This window comes from Stylophora pistillata, chromosome 4 (genome assembly GCF_964205215.1).
Source record: "Stylophora pistillata chromosome 4, jaStyPist1.2, whole genome shotgun sequence".
NCBI lineage: Eukaryota > Metazoa > Cnidaria > Anthozoa > Scleractinia > Pocilloporidae > Stylophora > Stylophora pistillata.
In genome coordinates this window covers 10,408,632-10,427,723 of record NC_142522.1, presented here as the reverse complement: position 1 = coordinate 10,427,723, position 19,092 = coordinate 10,408,632, and the positions used below count along the sequence as shown (strand labels likewise).

The following is a 19,092-nucleotide window of genomic DNA, read 5'->3' as shown; positions in this document are numbered from 1 at the left end:
TGTCCCGGTCCAAAATACAATCCCGAATCTCGTCCCCCTTTTCCTTCAAAATATCGAATCCCGGCCTTCAAATAAGCAAAATCCCGGATCCCGATAAACCTATTGGGGACCCTCAACAAGGGGTGATTGAAAGACAAACATCATGGTCACGTGTTGTATCGTTCTTCGGCAAGATCTTGACCTTCACTTTCTAAAGCGGACAACACGGTAAGTACTGTCTGTTCAGTTTGTTCGGTATTATAGTAATTTTGCAACTCATGAATCGATTTTAATTCAGTTCGAAATGTTTTAAGCGTAACCTGTTATACAGAGAGCTATCTTCTCGATGAATCTCTAATATTAACGTTGTGGTCGACTAAATAATTATGGAGGAAGTAAACCAGTGGTATCAAACGAGTCAAAAGAAAAGATCCAGAGAATCTGATATATTTTAAAGATATCTCGGTAAACACTTGCGTAGATCTAACGCTTAAAAAATCATCCACTTGAACTTTATTTCTTTGACTAAATCTGATGGCTCCAAGTGGGCTGATTTCGAACGAACACCAAACCGGAGTTAGCGCCCCCGGGTTCGCTGTTGAAAATTTGCTTTAGAAGTATGTACATACTGAAAATTTGCCTAAGAAGTATCGACATGGGGTATATGCGCTGTTTCCGTTTTTCATTGAAGTATTCTATGCATAAAGATCCAGAGAAAAAGAAAAACCAAGCTCGATTTTCGCTTTTCATCGAATCCGGTCTTCTATCCGCGGGCTCGTTTCCCGACCTGCGTTTGAACGAAAACTTTTACGATAGGGAGTTATCATTTCAGTTTCATGATTACGTGTCTATGACTTTAATAATACTGAGAGTGTTCACATGGTAGGTGTGTTGTGTTTAAACTAGTAAATGTAACAACTTCTTATTTTTTTCAGGAAAGTAGAGCTTCAGTATTCATTGCTTTTATCTGGATTTCAAGAAACTTATAACCGAAGGTAATTGTAGTAGAACTGTATGTTTGTCAGGCAGTTGTCCTTTGATTTTAAACCAAATGTCAGAAAGAGTAATAGCGAAAAGAGTGTTGATGTGGGCGACTGAACCGAATTCGTTTGAATCAATTAGTCACTTGGTTAACTGCTGGGAAGTTAGATTATTCGTAGAACGAATAATCAATGATGTGTCAAAAGTTAAATTCAGTTAATAGTGGTGTATAACTTATGTATTCTTCTATTTATTGTCATGTGTTTCTATTTCTGTATTTTTATCTCATACAGTCATTTCTGCTTTTAAATTAATGATTTAATATTTAATTTCTGTTTCTTGTATATTTATTGAGTCTTTTGTTGAACCGAAATCTATGTAAGATGTTTTAGCGTCCACACACTGCCCGCCGAGACTAGCTATGCTATATGTGGGTAGTGGTTGATTATGTTAAGTTAAGTTTAACGCTATTAGAATAAAGGAATAAGGAATATTTTCTTCGTTAAATAACATGAAGAGCGATTTGAGTTCTTTGCAGGAACTGTGGTAAAAATTGAAGAACAGCTCCCCAAAATATTTCTGTCGGCCGACAGTCGGCCAACTGTCGGCGAACGAAACACAGAAAATACAATGAAAACAAATTCAGAAACGCGTATATGGACTGTCATCTTGGTAAGTTTGAACGTTCACAATTACCTCAAAATGAATTTTGACAAACACTAGGCGATAGAGGTAAATTTCCAGTGTGAGGCATTATTGGGTATATCGACTGTCATTTATGTGAACTTGATGTGTAGTATCTGACTGACACATTTCGTTCTGCTGAAATTGGAAGAGTTTTGTTAATAAGGGTAAATTTTTTCAAAGACTCACAAAATTGCAGGAGCCCGTGTTTTCGATGTGTTTCGGTTGTGTTTTCGTTGCGTTTTCTATGTTTCGTTCACCGTCTGTCGGCCGACTGTTGGCTGACAGATATTTTAGGGTGCTGTTCTTCAATTTTACCGGAACTGTAGTGCAAAGTGAGAAGTTTGGTCATGCGCGCTGGTATACTCTTTCGGTGAAGTTTAAACAAATAAGACCACTGTTGAAGGTCGGAAGCAGATATATGAATAAATTTTTTCAACTCAAATACAGAAATTTCCGAAGTCATTTCAGTTCGGCACAGCGATTTGACCAGCACAATACATTGACTTTTCCCAGTTACGAGAAATCTCACGAAATAAGACCAAAACACATCGGGTTCAAAGTGTATAGGACGCAATTTTTTCCCGCTAATTCTTGTCGTTGGTAATGTAAGGAAAACGACTGTGAAGTTTTAAGATCTTGAGAATATTATGAAACCCCTTTTTTTCGTTCAAAATGCGCGCTACTTTCATCATAAAATTGTCCCAGAGATCGCGCGGCCAAAATGACGTAAAAAGATACTTTCTGGAGAATCCAGTCTCACTACTTTCCGAATCGCTAGACATAACCAAAATAAACAGTGCGGGTCGAAAATTAGCGTTAAATCACTCGCACATTCCAAGCCCAGAGCAATTAGGAGGCGCCTGCGCGACAGCGATGTTATCAAACACTGTGACGTAACAAGCATCGTCCCCAGTTTCCCGGCACACATTTATAAGGAAATAAGCGGTATTTCCGCCGCAAAAAAATCATCCAAATTCTTTTTTTTCGCATTATCGAAACATTTTTCATTTACTACTTATATTAAGAAAGGAAAATACTTAAAAAAAAAAAATTGTGTCATACACACGTTAACAGGAACAGGAAGTGATATAAAGGGCGAGCGAAGGAATGACTTTTACAGTCCGACCAAAACTCAGAAAATGACGTCATTTTCTGAGACGAAAACGACAAAAAAACGCCATTTTAAGCCAAAATTGACCCTTTAATCCACAAAGACTCGCTCAAAGATTCTACTTTAGTTGATTTCGGGAAAGAAACATGGATTAAATTTTACCTGAAAGATTATTCTTACTTTTATTTTGGTTCTCCCGCTTTAAATAACCACGCGCGTTCAAGACAGGTGGAAGACAATACAAACAGGCCGTTGAGAGGGTCTCGATGGGGGGGGGGGGGGTATGAATATCAGTTGTTAGTTAAATTTTCGAGCATTTGTGAGTTGTCAGTTAAATGACTGCTAATGATTAACTTGGCAAGTTTATTATTACTTTCCGACTCTATAATTTGGGCTGAAAAGCACATATAGCGTAAACTTGAAAATTTAGTCGAAAACTGATACAATAAGAGCTGCTTTTTCTCAGTTCGGGCAGTTCTGGAATGAAACAGGATCTTTCAAATGACTTTCAGTCATTGTTTAAGTCAGTTACGACTCTTCTGAACGCAAACTTCTGTTTTCCCGTGCGCAACATTTCCTTTTAACACATTGACACCTGAACCGCCCGTAACCGCCTGAGCCACGCGATTGCCTCGTGCGAGAACGCTTTCCCCCCTACCTCCCCTACTAAGTGGAGTTTTTTGTGCAAACTTCCTCTTTGTTTGGAGATTAATAAACCAATCAGAATCCGTCGTTTGCGCATATATTTTGATGGCTTTAGAGGGTACTAGAGGGGCATTATTCTACGAGTCTTCACGAAATGATCAAATTTGAAATTATGGCGTCCGCGCGGCCGACCCTCAATTTTCAAGTCGGATTTTTCGTTCATTTTCCATCGAGTTAGACCTTGCGGAACTCAGAATGTAAAGTAACAATGCTATAGAATACCCTGCTTGGAAAAGAATGGATATCAAGGTCTTAAAGGTGACAGAATAAGCTCTCGAGTCAACGACACTACGATTCTCTAAGGCGATGCGAATTATGGACGTAAAGGTAAAACCGAACTTTCGGACTTCAAGCAGGGCCTAGCGACAATTTGACGACTCGATGGTTCGGTAAATGTTATGTTCGAGTAACATTGTGTCCAAAAGGTATTGTTTAATAGAAGATTTTGCGTCAAATCGAAGTTTTTTCAGAATTTTCAACATAACGCGCGCAATTTCTGGCCATCAAAGCGGGTTTTGCTAAAAGCAGGCCCGCGGCCTACGGCCTAGTGGTCTGGCAGCCCAAAGGCCCAGCGGCCCGCAACGGCCTGCGACTCGGAGGCCCGGTGGCCCATTCCTGATTTTCCACAGTCTTTTTGTCCAGCAGTAAATCCACGCGCATGCACGGATCGACAATGAGGGTTTGTTGCATGTTGTTCAGATAAAAACGTTTTGATTCTCTGTTCATTAGTCTCTTTACAGAAACCGATATCACAATAGAGGACTCTCATTAACGAACGATGAAAGTTATTTTCAAACCATACTTTGAAAGTGAAAATATCATAAGTAATGCAATATGTGAACTACGAATCTTTTCTATACAGAGACATGTCGATCTATTTACAGGAACTCCACCCCAAAAAGAAAGCGTGTTCTCAAACATTGCTTTTCGGCGATGTAAGTACCGTATTCATTCGAATACGGTAAGCGCCCTGGACGCTTATTGAATTTTTGGTCCTCAAGGGCGGTGGGCCCTTATTCGAGGCTGGGCACTTCTTAAATTTGCACCATTTTTAGCAGGTAGCAGAATTTTAACTGTTCATTGAAAGTTTTTGTAAATTACTAAGGAAACTTTGTGTTCGGGTAAGTCTCTTAGTTGTACTTACTCGATTTCAGTCTCATTGTCACTAAGGTCAACAAGCGAACTGTGCTTCTCAGTCGGGCGACCGATCGATTTGCCGACGTTACGCTGTCAGACATCGAGGAGGCAGCTCCTTATTCGAGGTTTGCGAAGAAATATGGTACATTATTTCGGGTGTAAAAGGAGTACTTTTCGATCCTGGCGAAAAGTGAAAAAATCAAACCCCGCCATCAAGAGATTCAAATTTTCTTGTTTGTGTTGTGCTTCAATTTTACCCTCGGTTCGTACTTTCTTTTCCTTTGTTGTTATGATATTTTCACTTTCAAAGTATGGTTTAAAAATAGCCTACATCGTAATGAAAGTCCTCTACTGTGTTATCGGTTTCTGTAAAGAGACTAATGAGCAGAGAATCAAAACGTTTTTTTCTGAATAACATGCAACAAACAGAAACAAGGATTCAAATGATTAAATGGTAAACGAATTCAAGCTCACTGTCATCCATTTTGCACACCCAAACCCGATGCAGATCTGTGCATGCTCGTGGATTTACGGCTGGACAAAAAAACTGTGGAAAATCAGGACTGGGCCTCCGGGTCGCAGGTCGTTGCGGGCCGCTGGGCCTTCGGGCTGCCAGGCCACTGGGCCGCGGGCCGCGGGTCTGCTTTTAGCAAAACCCCATCAACGCAAGTAAACAACGATCTAAGCATGATGAATTTTACCGCGTGGGCTTTGTACACTTAAGAAATTCGTACGTTTTTCGCTAATAACAGCAAATAAAAAACTTTTTTGAATAAATCTGTCGTCCCGAAATATTTCTTGGCCATTTTAGTCTTGCTTCCTATTGATGGATTCCATGGAACTTGAGATCTCTTCACTCACGGACAAATTTGCATATTCCCTTTTGAAATATGATCCACAGGCTCAGTTGCACACATGCGAAAATATTTTGCGATGTTTATCTTTCATCTTGATTTTTGAGTTAAAACGTAATATGCACCTATCGCTTTTTACGTCGGAAATAAGTTCTTTAATAGATATTTTTTCACTGGAGCTTTTTTGGAAAAGATGATTTATAAAAACTTACTGTGCATTGTGTTTGCTTTCTTGGTTTCTCCAAAATTTTGACTTTTCGTAGGCACGTGTTGCACAAGAAGATCATCAGAAAGAAAACAAACTTGTGAGAAGTCCTCTGACACAATATATTAGATTTATGTTTTGTTTCACAAAGCTTCGATTGCGGTTGGCTCCGATGAAATGATCAGAAAGGAACGCTTTTTCGTCTACTTTTCAACTAGGTTATTGGAGAAAGCGTCCCTTAGAAATCCAGGCGAAAATGGGCGCGAAATGGCCGCCCAGATCTAGACACCGTAATTGGGGTAATATCTTCATCCTCTTGGTCAGAAAAGTCGTTTTCTGAGTCTGTGTCATATTCGTCTGCATGTGTTCGCACCTCAGCAACTGTCACTTCAACAATACGGTCATCAACAAATGTGATATCTGTCACATCCCCACCTTCCGAAGTAGCTTGAACAGCTCAGCCTTTATCGCTGCTGAACCCTACTGACTGATCTCCCGAGTTAAAATCGTTACCTAGTCCCGCCAATTAGTCCACTTTGGTTGAATCTTGTTGTTTCGTGTAGACGGCCGGTGGTAGAGCTCCTGCCCTGTCCTTGGTAGTTTCCTCCCGAACTGTCCTCTGCCTCAAGGGACGATACTTTTCCATAAATTCTTTCATAGCACTTTCAATCTCGGGGTCGATCTCTACTGAAGGTAGAGGTCGCATAAAGTTTACATTTGCAAACTACGTGCTGGTCTGAGGGACAAGATAGTAGGATTTTTCATGAGTAAAATGCTTGGCTGCCCATTTCGTTACTCTCTTCAACGACTTCTTGGTAATTAATCCAAAGTCTTGGGAATACTGTAGTGCGGTGAAGGTCTCATGCTTAAAATGTGAAACTGCATGTAGATTCTCCACAACTACTCTGAGTAATGTGCTCAATTCAATATCTTGGAGATTATCGTTGTTAATTGAGGCTATGCTGTTGTGCAGGCGGTGCATTCCTTCTTCAAGAAGTTTAAGTGAGACTTGAGTTTTATGAGACAGAGTTCCTTCGGGACCGTTTTTTGCTGTGGTTTCCTTTATACTGTGCCGTTGTCTCACTTCAGAAACGGTCTTTGTGATGTTGACATTTACATTTGATACTTTGTCTACGGCATCTTGAAGAGACAATTGTGCTTTCTCTATGTTTTGGGCTCCGATACTAAAACTGTTATAGAGACCTCCAAGAACGACACAGGAACACTTCTAAGACTTCTAAGAACGACACAGTACCACTGAGTACGACACAGTACGACACAGTACTACTGAGTCCCGACACTAGTTTAATGCAACCTGTAGCCACATCCGATATAAATAGAGCCTTCTCCATAGAACAGATGCCATGAACTTGCGTAAAAGAACACGTTTCATCCGTTCCTTCACTTGCTTCTTCCTGATCAGAGCCCATTAAGGTTTTAACGTTTTTCTCAGAAGGACTGAAGAACTTTACCTTTGAAGTTCATTTATTTGTTTAAGCAGGTTGATTAATTGGCAGCTGTAATAGCTGATGTGGACCTGCTGTCCTAACCCACCCATCCCACCCCAGGGGAGGACATCCATCACACAGTAATCTCGTGTGTGGGAAATTAACGTCTCCTGCCCCAACCCTGCAGGAGACGGGACCTCCATTTATTCGTCCCTATCCGAGAAGACTAGAATATCTAGCCATTTCTTGACGTTATAGAAAGGTAGCAAATTCTTCTCAATTATTTTAAGACCTTGTGTGTCGGTCCGGCCGGGACTCGAACCCTCGACTTCCCGCACTACAGTCCAGCGCTCTATCCATTGAGCTAACCGGGAGGCGGTTCGATGCCCCGAGTCAGTGAACGCTATCCCGTCTTCAAATTCACAGTCTTTTGATTTCTCTACAAGACTCCGAGTATTTCTTTAGAAGTTGGCTAACTTCTAAGCTTGAAAGGTCGCAAACGACGGTAAAGGCCGCCTGCTGCAAAGTAAGCTCTTCGAGAACTTCCATAGATATGATATTCAAAATGCCAGTCGGGTAGGTCACGAGTCTGACTCCGGTACCAGCAATGCCAACTCCATTGTAGTGCCGTGATGTCACTTGTATAATTCCTCTCCGGGCATCGCCTTGCACACAACAGAATGTTTTCACTTGCAGCACAGACTGAGGTTGGCTTTTCTAAAGAAGGGCGAACTGGACAAGCTTCGAGTTTCCGAATTTAGCGGCTTTGAGTTTCCGAATTCATCACTTTTGAAGTTATCAAGGAGGCGATAAGAACAAAATGGTATATCATTGCGATTATTACTGTGAAGCCATGAGGTACGTAACAAATGCTGCATAATGTAACTCGAGCCAGCTAAGAACCTCTCTAAAATCACACAAAACCAGAATATGCCCAGCAGACAAAAATCATGAAATAAGACCAGTCAGTCGCATCACTGCGACTCTATAAGATTTGACTTTTCACAGTCATATTAATTATGCCATTATAATCTACATAAAACATAATCTACATGAATTAAAGAATGAGAAAACTCTGACAGAGCTTATAAGTCGGCATCCAATGGAGTGGGCGTTTTATAAAAAAGAGTAGGCTATTAACTTATATATATATATATATATATAACTAACTGCAGACAGTACTGTTTCGGCCTTCTGGGCCTCATCAGTGCAGTGCTAATGCTAGGATGGGGGAGAACCGAGACGGTCACCCCAAACGACCCAACCTTTGTGGTATCGTCTAAGCCATGCCAGAGTGCTCAAACTAGAGTATTGGTATATATATATATATATATATATATATATATATATATATATACCAATACCAAATACCAAACCACTCCAATACAATACCGTTTAATTCGCTTCCTGTTCCAGCCAGCATGGTCGGAAGCTCCAAATTCCATTGCTTGTCCGTAGTTAACGTGAAATTATCGCTCTTGCCGCTTGATTTCGGAGCCATGTGATAAAGTTTCACATCAAAATCTCCGAGGCGATATTAACTGGACAACTCCTTTAGACTAAGGAACGAAGTAAGGTGCTTTTTCAGCGCCAGTACGGTTTTAACATCTTTGATAGGAATGCGGCTTCTGTGACGCTCAAATGCCGTTTCCGACTCAATTCGGCAAAAGCTTACAACAGCTCTTAAAATACCAGCATTCACGGCCATCGCGTAAGTTGACGATCGAGTTGGGTTCAATGATCATATAACTAATATGTGACACATGACCTTGATGTGGATGGCACATGCGGTAATTATTAACACTCTGGAGTACTCCTATTTATATGTAATAGAAAATGTACTTTAATTGAACAAAATAAATCAACTGTCCTTATTTTACATCCATTTTTTAGGATATTTTGGGCGATCCGGGCTTTTGTCAGTTGTCAGTAAAAGCCCACCACAAATGTCAGTTGTCAGTTAGTTTTTCAGCAATTTGTCAGTTGTCAGTTAAAAAATTTGGCCATTTGTCAGTTGTCAGTTAACCCATCTAGACCCTCTGTTGGGACTCACTCAAAGGTGACCACGTTCGTTTAATAGAAGTGACTAGTTAATAGAGGTGAAAATTACAGTGATTTGGGGGAAACAAATTCGGGACTTTGTCAACCGACTGCTTCATACTGTGACGGCTATAACGGTTCGACTGTTCGAGAGCAACAGATTATAAATTTCCAAGAGCACATCTCTTGACCAGAGTAAGTCAAGCAAATGAGTAAAGGGTGAAAGTTTCCAAAGAAACTGTGGTGCTGCGCGTGGGTGGGGGTAACAAGGTAATTTGGTAACAGCAACTAAGTTGAAATTGTAAATTGGCCACCGTAACGAGTTAAATACTGAGCTATTTTAAAAAGCTTTTTAACTCGTTACGGTGGCCAATTTACAATTTCAACTTAGTTGATATAGCCAACTTACTAAGTCAAGAAAAGCCAAATACATCCGGCCAATTATCCTATTGGGATCGCTGGAAATTGTAGTGAATTACCCGCCTTCAGAATCAACATATTTCTCGAGTAAATCGCTTACGTAAAATGCTTCAATCGTCAGGGCCGTCCTGTTATAATCTCCAGTATAAAAGGCGTTTTGCGATTCCCAAATGTAAGACCGAGCGTTCTTGCAGAATTCTCCACTGCGTTAAGGAAAATCTCTGCGTTCCGCTAGTTCAGGACTGTATAGGACTGTATCTTTCTGGTTTATCAAGTTTATTTACGATCCGCATACGCCTCTACAATTTCCGTACAATCTACGTTCAGTCGATCTCAATGTCTATTCCGAATGCCCTCAATTACAACATGTTATCTCTATTACCAAACTAATCCTTACCCAGACTAGTCCTTACCCAGACTAATCCAATTAGCCCCTAGCAATTAAACCCACACCCACTATTTGCGGAGCACGTGTCGCATATTTCTATGTGTCACAGGATGTTTCAGCCCAAACGTACGCCCTAAATTCCTCTAGATAATTCACTCGCGTGTATAAGCTAACATTCTACCGATTATTTATTTTATCTATTTGTCTTTTTTTTTGTTATTATTGATTGTGTAATAACACGTTTCACAACAAGCGTTTCAAAAAATGTTTTTTTGTAAGATCATGTATTAACAACGAATTTTAGTGAACGGTGAGTTTTGTAAATGAGATCGATGGCGTTGTATATATTTTAACAGTTCAAGCTTTCATTATACTTATAGGACATTATTATTTATTTAGGACTTTATTGCTATCATTATATTATGCTCGCCATTACAAGATATTATTTTATATATCATTTTACTACATTATATTATATTTTATACTATATTTTAAATACACAATTCAGCTCAGTAGCCGCAAGCTTTTTACATATAAACTAGCTATCTATCTAAATGATATTTAATCGAGCGGTTGCAAACGGCGAATCTAACCCAGTTCAATTTAAAAATCCTCAGATTGACGCTGTCACATTGGATTCAATCGAGTAAGTTGGAAAACGGTGGTAATGGACAACGAAGGAGGACTTATGGTATCCGCTATAGTTCTTGGTGTTGTCGCCTTCCTTCTGAACACTCGCCGTGGCTTACAAGCCATGAAGTTAGGCGAAGAATGGTTGATCTTTCTAACCTCTAATGCACGATTAAAAGAATACCACTGGTTTTCCCTGGTTTACCAAGCAACAAATATGCTAATGTTCGATGCCGCATACAAGGTCTCTAATTACACATCTGCAGAAAGGTACGCGAAAGAACTTCTTATCATACATCACGCCTCTGGTGACACAGTTAAGGAAGGGAAACTAAGCTTAGTACTGGGACAGATATATCAGAAACAAAATGAATTTGAAAAGGCTAGAGAATACTATCAAAAGGCAGCTGATATAACAAGGAGTATTGGAGACAAAGAAACAGAGGCGCTATGTTACATGATGATAGGAAAATTATTTTGTTCCCTTTGTGAATATAATAAGGCTGAGGAGTATTACAAGAAAGCACTGACAATCACTGTGCCAAATGGCTACAGAGATAACGAAGCAACCATTAACGGAAACCTAGGTACAATCGTTCAGTCGCTTGGGGAATACGACAGAGCTGAAGAATATTACAAGAAAGCACTTGCAATGAGACAGGAGATTGGCGATAGAGAGGGAGAAGCAGCTGACTACGGAAACTTAGGAACCTTGTTTAACTCGCTTGGTGAATACAAAAAGGCTCAACAATACACCGAGAAAGCACTAGAAATCAGAAAGGATCTTGGCGACAAAAAAGGAGAAGCAGCTGACTACGGAAACTTAGGAACATTGTTTCACTCGCTTGGTGAATACAAAAAGGCTCAAGAATACACCGAGAAAGCACTAGCGATCAGAAAGGAAATTGGCGACAGAAAAGGAGAAGCGGCAGACTACGGAAACTTGGGAACATTGTTTCACTCGCTTGGTGAATACAAAAAGGCTCAACAGCACACCGAGAAAGCACTAGCGATCAGAAAGGAAATTGGCGACAGAAAAGGAGAAGCGGCAGACTACGGAAACTTGGGAACATTGTTTCACTCGCTTAGTGAATACAAAAAGGCTCAAGAATACACCGAGAAAGCACTAGCAATCAGAAAGGAAATTGGCGACAGAAAAGGAGAAGCGGCAGACTACGGAAACTTGGGAACATTGTTTCACTCGCTTGGTGAATACAAAAAGGCTCAAGAATACACCGAGAAAGCACTAGCCATCAGAAAGGATATTGGTGACAGAAAGGGAGAAGCAGCTGACTACGGAAACTTAGGAACATTGTTTCAGTCGCTTAGTGAATACAAAAAGTCTCAAGAATACACCGAAAAAGCACTAGCAATCAGAAAGGAAATTGGCGACAGAGAAGGAGAAGCGGCAGACTACGGAAACTTGGGAACATTGTTTCACTCGCTTGGTGAATACAAAAAGGCTCAAGAATACACCGAGAAAGCACTAGCGATCAGAAAGGAAATTGGCGACAGAGAAGGAGAAGCGGCAGACTACGGAAACTTGGGAACATTGTTTCACTCACTTGGTGAATACAAAAAGGCTCAAGAATACACCGAGAAAGCACTAGCGATCAGAAAGGAAATTGGCGACAGAAAAGGAGAAGCGGCAGACTACGGAAACTTGGGAACATTGTTCCACTCGCTTGGTGAATACAAAAAGGCTCAAGAATACACCGAGAAAGCACTAGCGATCAGAAAGGAAATTGGCGATAGAGAAGGAGAAGCGGCAGACTACGGAAACTTGGGAACATTGTTTCACTCGCTTGGTGAATACAAAAAGGCTCAAGAATACACCGAGAAAGCACTAGCCATCAGAAAGGATATTGGTGACAGAAAGGGAGAAGCAGCTGACTACGGAAACTTAGGAACATTGTTTCAGTCGCTTAGTGAATACAAAAAGTCTCAAGAATACACCGAAAAAGCACTAGCAATCAGAAAGGAAATTGGCGACAGAGAAGGAGAAGCGGCAGACTACGGAAACTTGGGAACATTGTTTCACTCGCTTGGTGAATACAAAAAGGCTCAAGAATACACCGAGAAAGCACTAGCGATCAGAAAGGAAATTGGCGACAGAGAAGGAGAAGCGGCAGACTACGGAAACTTGGGAACATTGTTTCACTCACTTGGTGAATACAAAAAGGCTCAAGAATACACCGAGAAAGCACTAGCGATCAGAAAGGAAATTGGCGACAGAAAAGGAGAAGCGGCAGACTACGGAAACTTGGGAACATTGTTCCACTCGCTTGGTGAATACAAAAAGGCTCAAGAATACACCGAGAAAGCACTAGCGATCAGAAAGGAAATTGGCGATAGAGAAGGAGAAGCGGCAGACTACGGAAACTTGGGAACATTGTTTCACTCGCTTGGTGAATACAAAAAGGCTCAAGAATACACCGAGAAAGCACTAGCGATCAGAAAGGAAATTGGCGACAGAGAAGGAGAAGCGGCAGACTACGGAAACTTGGGAACATTGTTTCACTCGCTTGGTGAATACAAAAAGGCTCAACAATACACCGAGAAAGCACTAGCGATCAGAAAGGAAATTGGCGACAGAAAAGGAGAAGCGGCAGACTACGGAAACTTGGGAACATTGTTTCACTCGCTTAGTGAATACAAAAAGGCTCAAGAATACACCGAGAAAGCACTAGCGATCAGAAAGGAAATTGCCGACAGAAAAGGAGAAGTGGCAGACTACGGAAACTTGGGAACATTGTTTCACTCGCTTGGTGAATACAAAAAGGCTCAAGAATACACCGAGAAAGCACTAGCGATCAGAAAGGAAATTGGCGACAGAGAAGGAGAAGCGGCAGACTACGGAAACTTGGGAACATTGTTTCACTCGCTTCGTGAATACAAAAAGGCTCAAGAATACACCGAGAAAGCACTAGCGATCAGAAAGGAAACTGGCGACAGAAAAGGAGAAGCGGCAGACTACGGAAACTTAGGAACATTGTTTCACTCGCTTGGTGAATACAAAAAGGCTCAAGAATACACCGAGAAAGCACTAGCCATAAGAAAGGATATTGGTGACAGAAAGGGAGAAGCAGCTGACTACGGAAACTTAGGAACATTGTTTCAGTCGCTTGGTGAATACAAAAAGTCTCAAGAATACACCGAAAAAGCACTAGCGATCAGAAAGGAAATTGGCGACAGAGAAGGAGAAGCGGTAGACTACGGAAACTTGGGAACATTGTATCACTCGCTTGGTGAATACAAAAAGGCTCAAGAATACACCGAGAAAGCACTAGCGATCAGAAAGGAAATTGGCGACAGAAAAGGAGAAGCGGCAGACTACGGAAACTTGGGAACATTGTTTCACTCGCTTGGTGAATACAAAAAGGCTCAAGAATACACCGAGAAAGCACTAGCGATCAGAAAGGAAATTGGCGACAGAGAAGGAGAAGCGGCAGACTACGGAAACTTGGGAACATTGTTTCAGTCGCTTAGTGAATACAAAAAGGCTCAAGAATACACCGAGAAAGCACTAGCAATCAGAAAGGAAATTGGCGACAGAAAAGGAGAAGCGGCAGACTACGGAAACTTAGGAACATTGTTTCACTCGCTTGGTGAATACAAAAAGGCTCAAGAATACACCGAGAAAGCACTAGCCATCAGAAAGGATATTGGTGACAGAAAGGGAGAAGCAGCTGACTACGGAAACTTAGGAACATTGTTTCAGTCGCTTGGTGAATACAAAAGGGCTCAAGAATACACCGAGAAAGCACTAGCGATCAGAAAGGAAATTGGCAACAGAAAAGGAGAAGCAGCTGACTACGGAAACTTAGGAACATTGTTTCAGTCGCTTGGTGAATACAAAAGGGCTCAAGAATACTCCGAGAAAGCACTAGCGATCAGAAAGGAAATTGGCAACAGAAAAGGAGAAGCAGCTGACTACGGAAACTTAGGAACATTGTTTCAGTCGCTTGGTGAATACAAAAAGTCTCAAGAATACACCGAAAAAGCACTAACGATCAGAAAGGAAATTGGAGACAGAAAAGGAGAAGGAGCTGACTACGGAAACTTAGGAACATTGTTTCAGTCGCTTGGTGAATACAAAAAGGCTCAAGAATACACCGAGAAAGCACTAGCAATCAGGAAGGAAATTGGCGACAGAAAAGGAGAAGCAACTGGCTACGGAAACTTAGGAACAATGTTTCAGTCGCTTGGTGAATACAAAAAGGCTAAAAAATACACCGAGAAAGCACTAGCGATCAGAAAGGAAATTGGCGACAGAGAAGGAGAAGCAGCTGACTACGGAAACTTAGGAACATTGTTTCACTCGCTTGGTGAATACAAAAAGGCTCAAGAATACACCGAGAAAGCACTAGCGATCAGAAAGGAAATTGGCGACCGAGAAGGAGAAGCAGCTGACTACGGAAACTTAGGAACATTGTTTCACTCCCTTGGTGAATACAAAAAGGCTCAAGAATACACCGAGAAAGCACTAGCGATCAGAAAGGAAATTGGCGACAGAAAAGGAGAAGCAGCTGACTACGGAAACTTAGGAACATTGTTTCAGTCCCTTGGTGAATACAAAAAGGCTCAAGAATACACCGAGAAAGCACTAGCGATCAGAAAGGAAATTGGCAACAGAAAAGGAGAAGCAGCTGACTACGGAAACTTAGGAACATTGTTTCAGTCGCTTGGCGAATACAAAAAGTCTCAACAATACACCGAAAAAGCACTAGCGATCAGAAAGGAAATTGGCGACAGAAAAGGAGAAGGAGCTGGCTACGGAAACTTAGGAACATTGTTTCACTCGCTTGGTGAATACAAAAAGGCTCAAGAATACACCGAGAAAGCACTAGCGATCAGAAAAGAAATTGGTCACAGAAAGGGAGAAGCAGCTGACTGCGGAAACTTAGGAACATTGTTTCAGTCGCTTGGTGAATACAAAAAGGCTCAAGAATACACCGAGAAAGCGCTGGCAATCAGAAAGGAAATTGGCGACAGAAAAGGAGAAGCAGCTGACTACGGAAACTTAGGAACATTGTTTGACTCGCTTGGTGAATACAAAAAGGCTCAAGAATACACCGAGAAAGCGCTGGCAATCAGAAAGGAAATTGGCGACAAAGAAGGAGAAGCAGCTGATTACGGAAACTTAGGAACATTGTTTGTCTCGCTTGGTGAATACAAAAAGGCTCAAGAATACACCGAGAGGGCACTTTTAATCAGAGAGGAAATTGGCGACAGAAAAGGAGAGGCAGCTGACTACGGAAACTTAGGAGTATTGTTTCATTCTCTCGGTGAATACGGAAAGGCTCAAGTATACACGGAGAACGCACTTTTAATTAGAAAGGAAATTGGCGACCGAAAGGGAGAAGCAGCTGACTACGGAAACTTAGGAGCATTGTTCCATTCTCTCGGCGAATACACAAAGGCTAAAGATTTTACTGAGAAAGGGCTGGCAATTGCAAAGGAAATTGGTGACAAAAAGGGAGAAGCAGCTTTATACGGAAACTTAGGAACATTGTTTCATTCCTTAGGCGAACTTGAGATAGCCGAATTGTATTTTCGCGAGGCTTTCTTAAAATGCAAAGGCATTGGAGATAGTATGACGGAGTTTAAAGTTGTTTGCGGTCTAACAGTTTTGAAGTTAGCACAGTTTAATTTCGAAGAAGCTTTTTCGTATCTTTTTCAATCTATTGCAAAATTTGAAAAATTGCGAAACTTTGTAAAAGGCAACGACTACTTCCAAATATCTTTGTTGGAGAAGCATGGCGTCTTTCCCTATGACACGCTCATTAAATTGCTCTCTGTTAGCGGAAAGTTTACAGATGCTCTTTACGTTGAAGAACTTAGACGGGCAAGAGCTCTAGCGGACTTGATGACATCTCAATATTCTGCCAAACAGTTGCAGTTTTCAGGCGATCCGCGATCATGGTGTGGAATCCATGATATTATAAAAGGAGAAGCCAGCTGTAATTGTCTTTACCTTTCGGTTGATGATGAAGATGCACGGATTTGGATTCTGAAAACAAGCGGAGAGATTCATTTCCGAAGAAAGAGATTGGATTCAGATCGTTTTGGAAATGCCGGGTCAGTTCCTGACCTGAAAGTGTTTTTTTCGGAAAGTTTCCTCCACTTTGGCATTCTACCTAGAGATGTTTGCGAAGATCGCTCTTTAAATGACGAACGTGTTTTAACATCATCTGATGATGTCAACCGATCGCCTTTAACACACAATAATATGGAAAAAAATCTTCGTTTGTGCTACGAAATAATCGTCGCTCCCGTGGCCGATTTATTGAACGAGCCTGAAATTATCATTGTCCCTGATAGCTGCATGTACCAAGTGCCATTTGCAGCCTTAATTGACGAAGGAGGAAGATATTTGTCTGAAAAATTCAGGATCCGTATTGCTCCTTCTCTGACCACCCTCAAACTTATTAAGGACAGTCCTCCTAACTACCACAGTCAGAGTGGGGCTCTCATAGTGGGTGAACCTGAGGTGAGCGAAGTGATTTACAAGGGGCAACCGATTATCCTCGAGCCATTACCAGGTGCAAGAAAAGAAGCTGAGATGATTGGAAAAATGCTTGGCGTCCCCCCATTGTTAGGGAGACATGCAACAAAAGAGGCGGTTATTGAACAGATGAAGTCAGTTGCGCTGATACATTTTGCTGCTCACGGATATGCCGAGAGAGGTGAAATCGCGCTTTGCCCTGTTCGTACTACTAATGATATTCCACAAGAAGAAGAATACCTCTTGACGATGGCTGACGTGTCAAAAGTTCAACTTCGAGCTAAACTGGTTGTTCTAAGTTGCTGTCACAGTGGACGCAGAGAGACTAAAGTCGAAGGAGTCATTGGAATCGCTCGGGCGTTCTTAGGATCCGGTGCTCGCTCGGTGTTAGTAGCGCGGTGGGCCTTGAACGACGAATCGACGGAACAGTTCATGAATAATTTCTACGAACTCTTGTTTCGTGGTGAGAGTGCCAGTGAGTCTCTTCACGAGGTCCGAAAGTGGATGAGAAATAACGGCTTTCCTGAAGTGGAGAAATGGGCTCCGTTCATGCTGATTGGAGATAATGTCACATTAAGGTAGGTTTTTAAGGAAATGAGTCAAGTTTGTATTTAAAAAACCCTCAATGAAAATGACACTTAGGATGGGAATCTTCTAAGGCCTAAATGCACTGTTTATAACATGTCAGAAGGAAACAGAATTTAAGTGTGAAATCACCTACCTTGGAAGAAGTCAGCGAGGACTCTCCGCGGCGTTTTTTCTTTTTTTTGTTGTACTTTTCCATCGAGTGTGAGGAGTGTAAAGGGAGACATTGAAGTGCATTTTCTTAAGTTCGGAGGATTTGAAAAAGCCACAAGGACACAAAAGCAAAATTCAGTGGTCCTCTCACGCATCTAACCTCGTTTATTTCAAGCAAAGAATGTGAGCTCGTTACGGTAAAGAGAGGATTTGTGCTGTATCCCATATAGTTCCGCCATGTATTCTATTATTGTTGAAAAGACGAAGGAGACAAAATGAAGACTGGCTTAATAACGATGGGCAATGAGTTACTGATAGGCATTAACTTCAAAGCGAGCTTCTCCAAGTAAATTATCTCAAATTCTGCGTGGAAACTCCTTGCCAAAGGCATCTACAGTATCCGAAGTTAACAGCGACTGAACCTGTCAGTCGTAGCAGCATAAATTTTTTGAACAAACTTATTGAATTAAACAATTAATTTACTGAGGAAGTAATTCAAGATTAACACGTACCTTTACTCAAGTTGTAAATATTATCTTACAGGAAAGAAGACATAACCTCCAACGCTCACAACTGATTTGCAAATCCTGTTTCCGGAACAAGGCTGACTCTCAGTCAAGACGCTAATCTTTGCCTCTACCGTATGAAACGGAACATTTCGTGTGACATAACAGAATGATTTTTTCAGTTAAGCAGTTATAAAATAGAATTTTGGGCTTTCTCCTTAGCAGACGGGCACGCCTTGTCATTTAGATGTCTGTAGTAATCTTCGTGAGAGGACCTTCATTGTAGATATATACAGCCAAGGGAATAATCAACATTTGAATAATCTAAAAAGGTTTTCATTATGATTTATGAGCCAGATAACCTTATTTAGCCTTGCTTTTAAAGAAAACAGTTGTTCATATAAATATTTAGTGTAATGAAATTTTTTTGGAGGTTTTACAAGATATATTTTCATTTTATAAAGAAGAGGCCTTGAAAGACTGGAACGAACTTTGGGATTGACTCTTCGAAAAGGTATCGTTCATTTATTCAGCAAGTCATTGTAGACTTTTTAGAATACTTCAGAAGTTAACCTCATCTGAATATCAATCTTGGGGCCAAAAATGTAATTTTTGTCCATCCAAGTGCCATTATTTTTTTTTTGACCGTACTCGGTCAAATTTGAGTTTCCAGTATCTCGAATGAAAGATAGTCATTGTAGACCCCTTTGTAGGACTAGTTACAAGAGGAGAGCTGATCCCAGTCGTATATATCA

General features: G+C 41.0%; 1 protein-coding gene across 23 annotated transcripts in view; it reads left to right on the top strand.

Moving 5' to 3' along the window:
* The first annotated feature begins 874 nt into the window (after positions 1 to 874).
* The window catches only part of LOC148732437 (uncharacterized), a 23,810-nt gene continuing 5,592 nt past the window's right edge, over positions 875 to 19,092 (top strand). For all 23 annotated transcript variants that reach the window (XM_088755766.1, XM_088755759.1, XM_088755755.1 and 20 more), the window contains exons 1-3: positions 875 to 974; positions 10,573 to 17,671; positions 18,375 to 19,092. The exon at positions 18,375 to 19,092 is cut by the window's right edge. In XM_088755766.1, coding sequence (XP_088611892.1) covers positions 10,623 to 17,671; positions 18,375 to 18,408 — 7,083 coding nt within the window. In that variant the 5' untranslated portion in view covers positions 875 to 974; positions 10,573 to 10,622 and the 3' untranslated portion in view covers positions 18,409 to 19,092. The remainder of the gene's footprint in view (positions 975 to 10,572; positions 17,672 to 18,374) is intronic.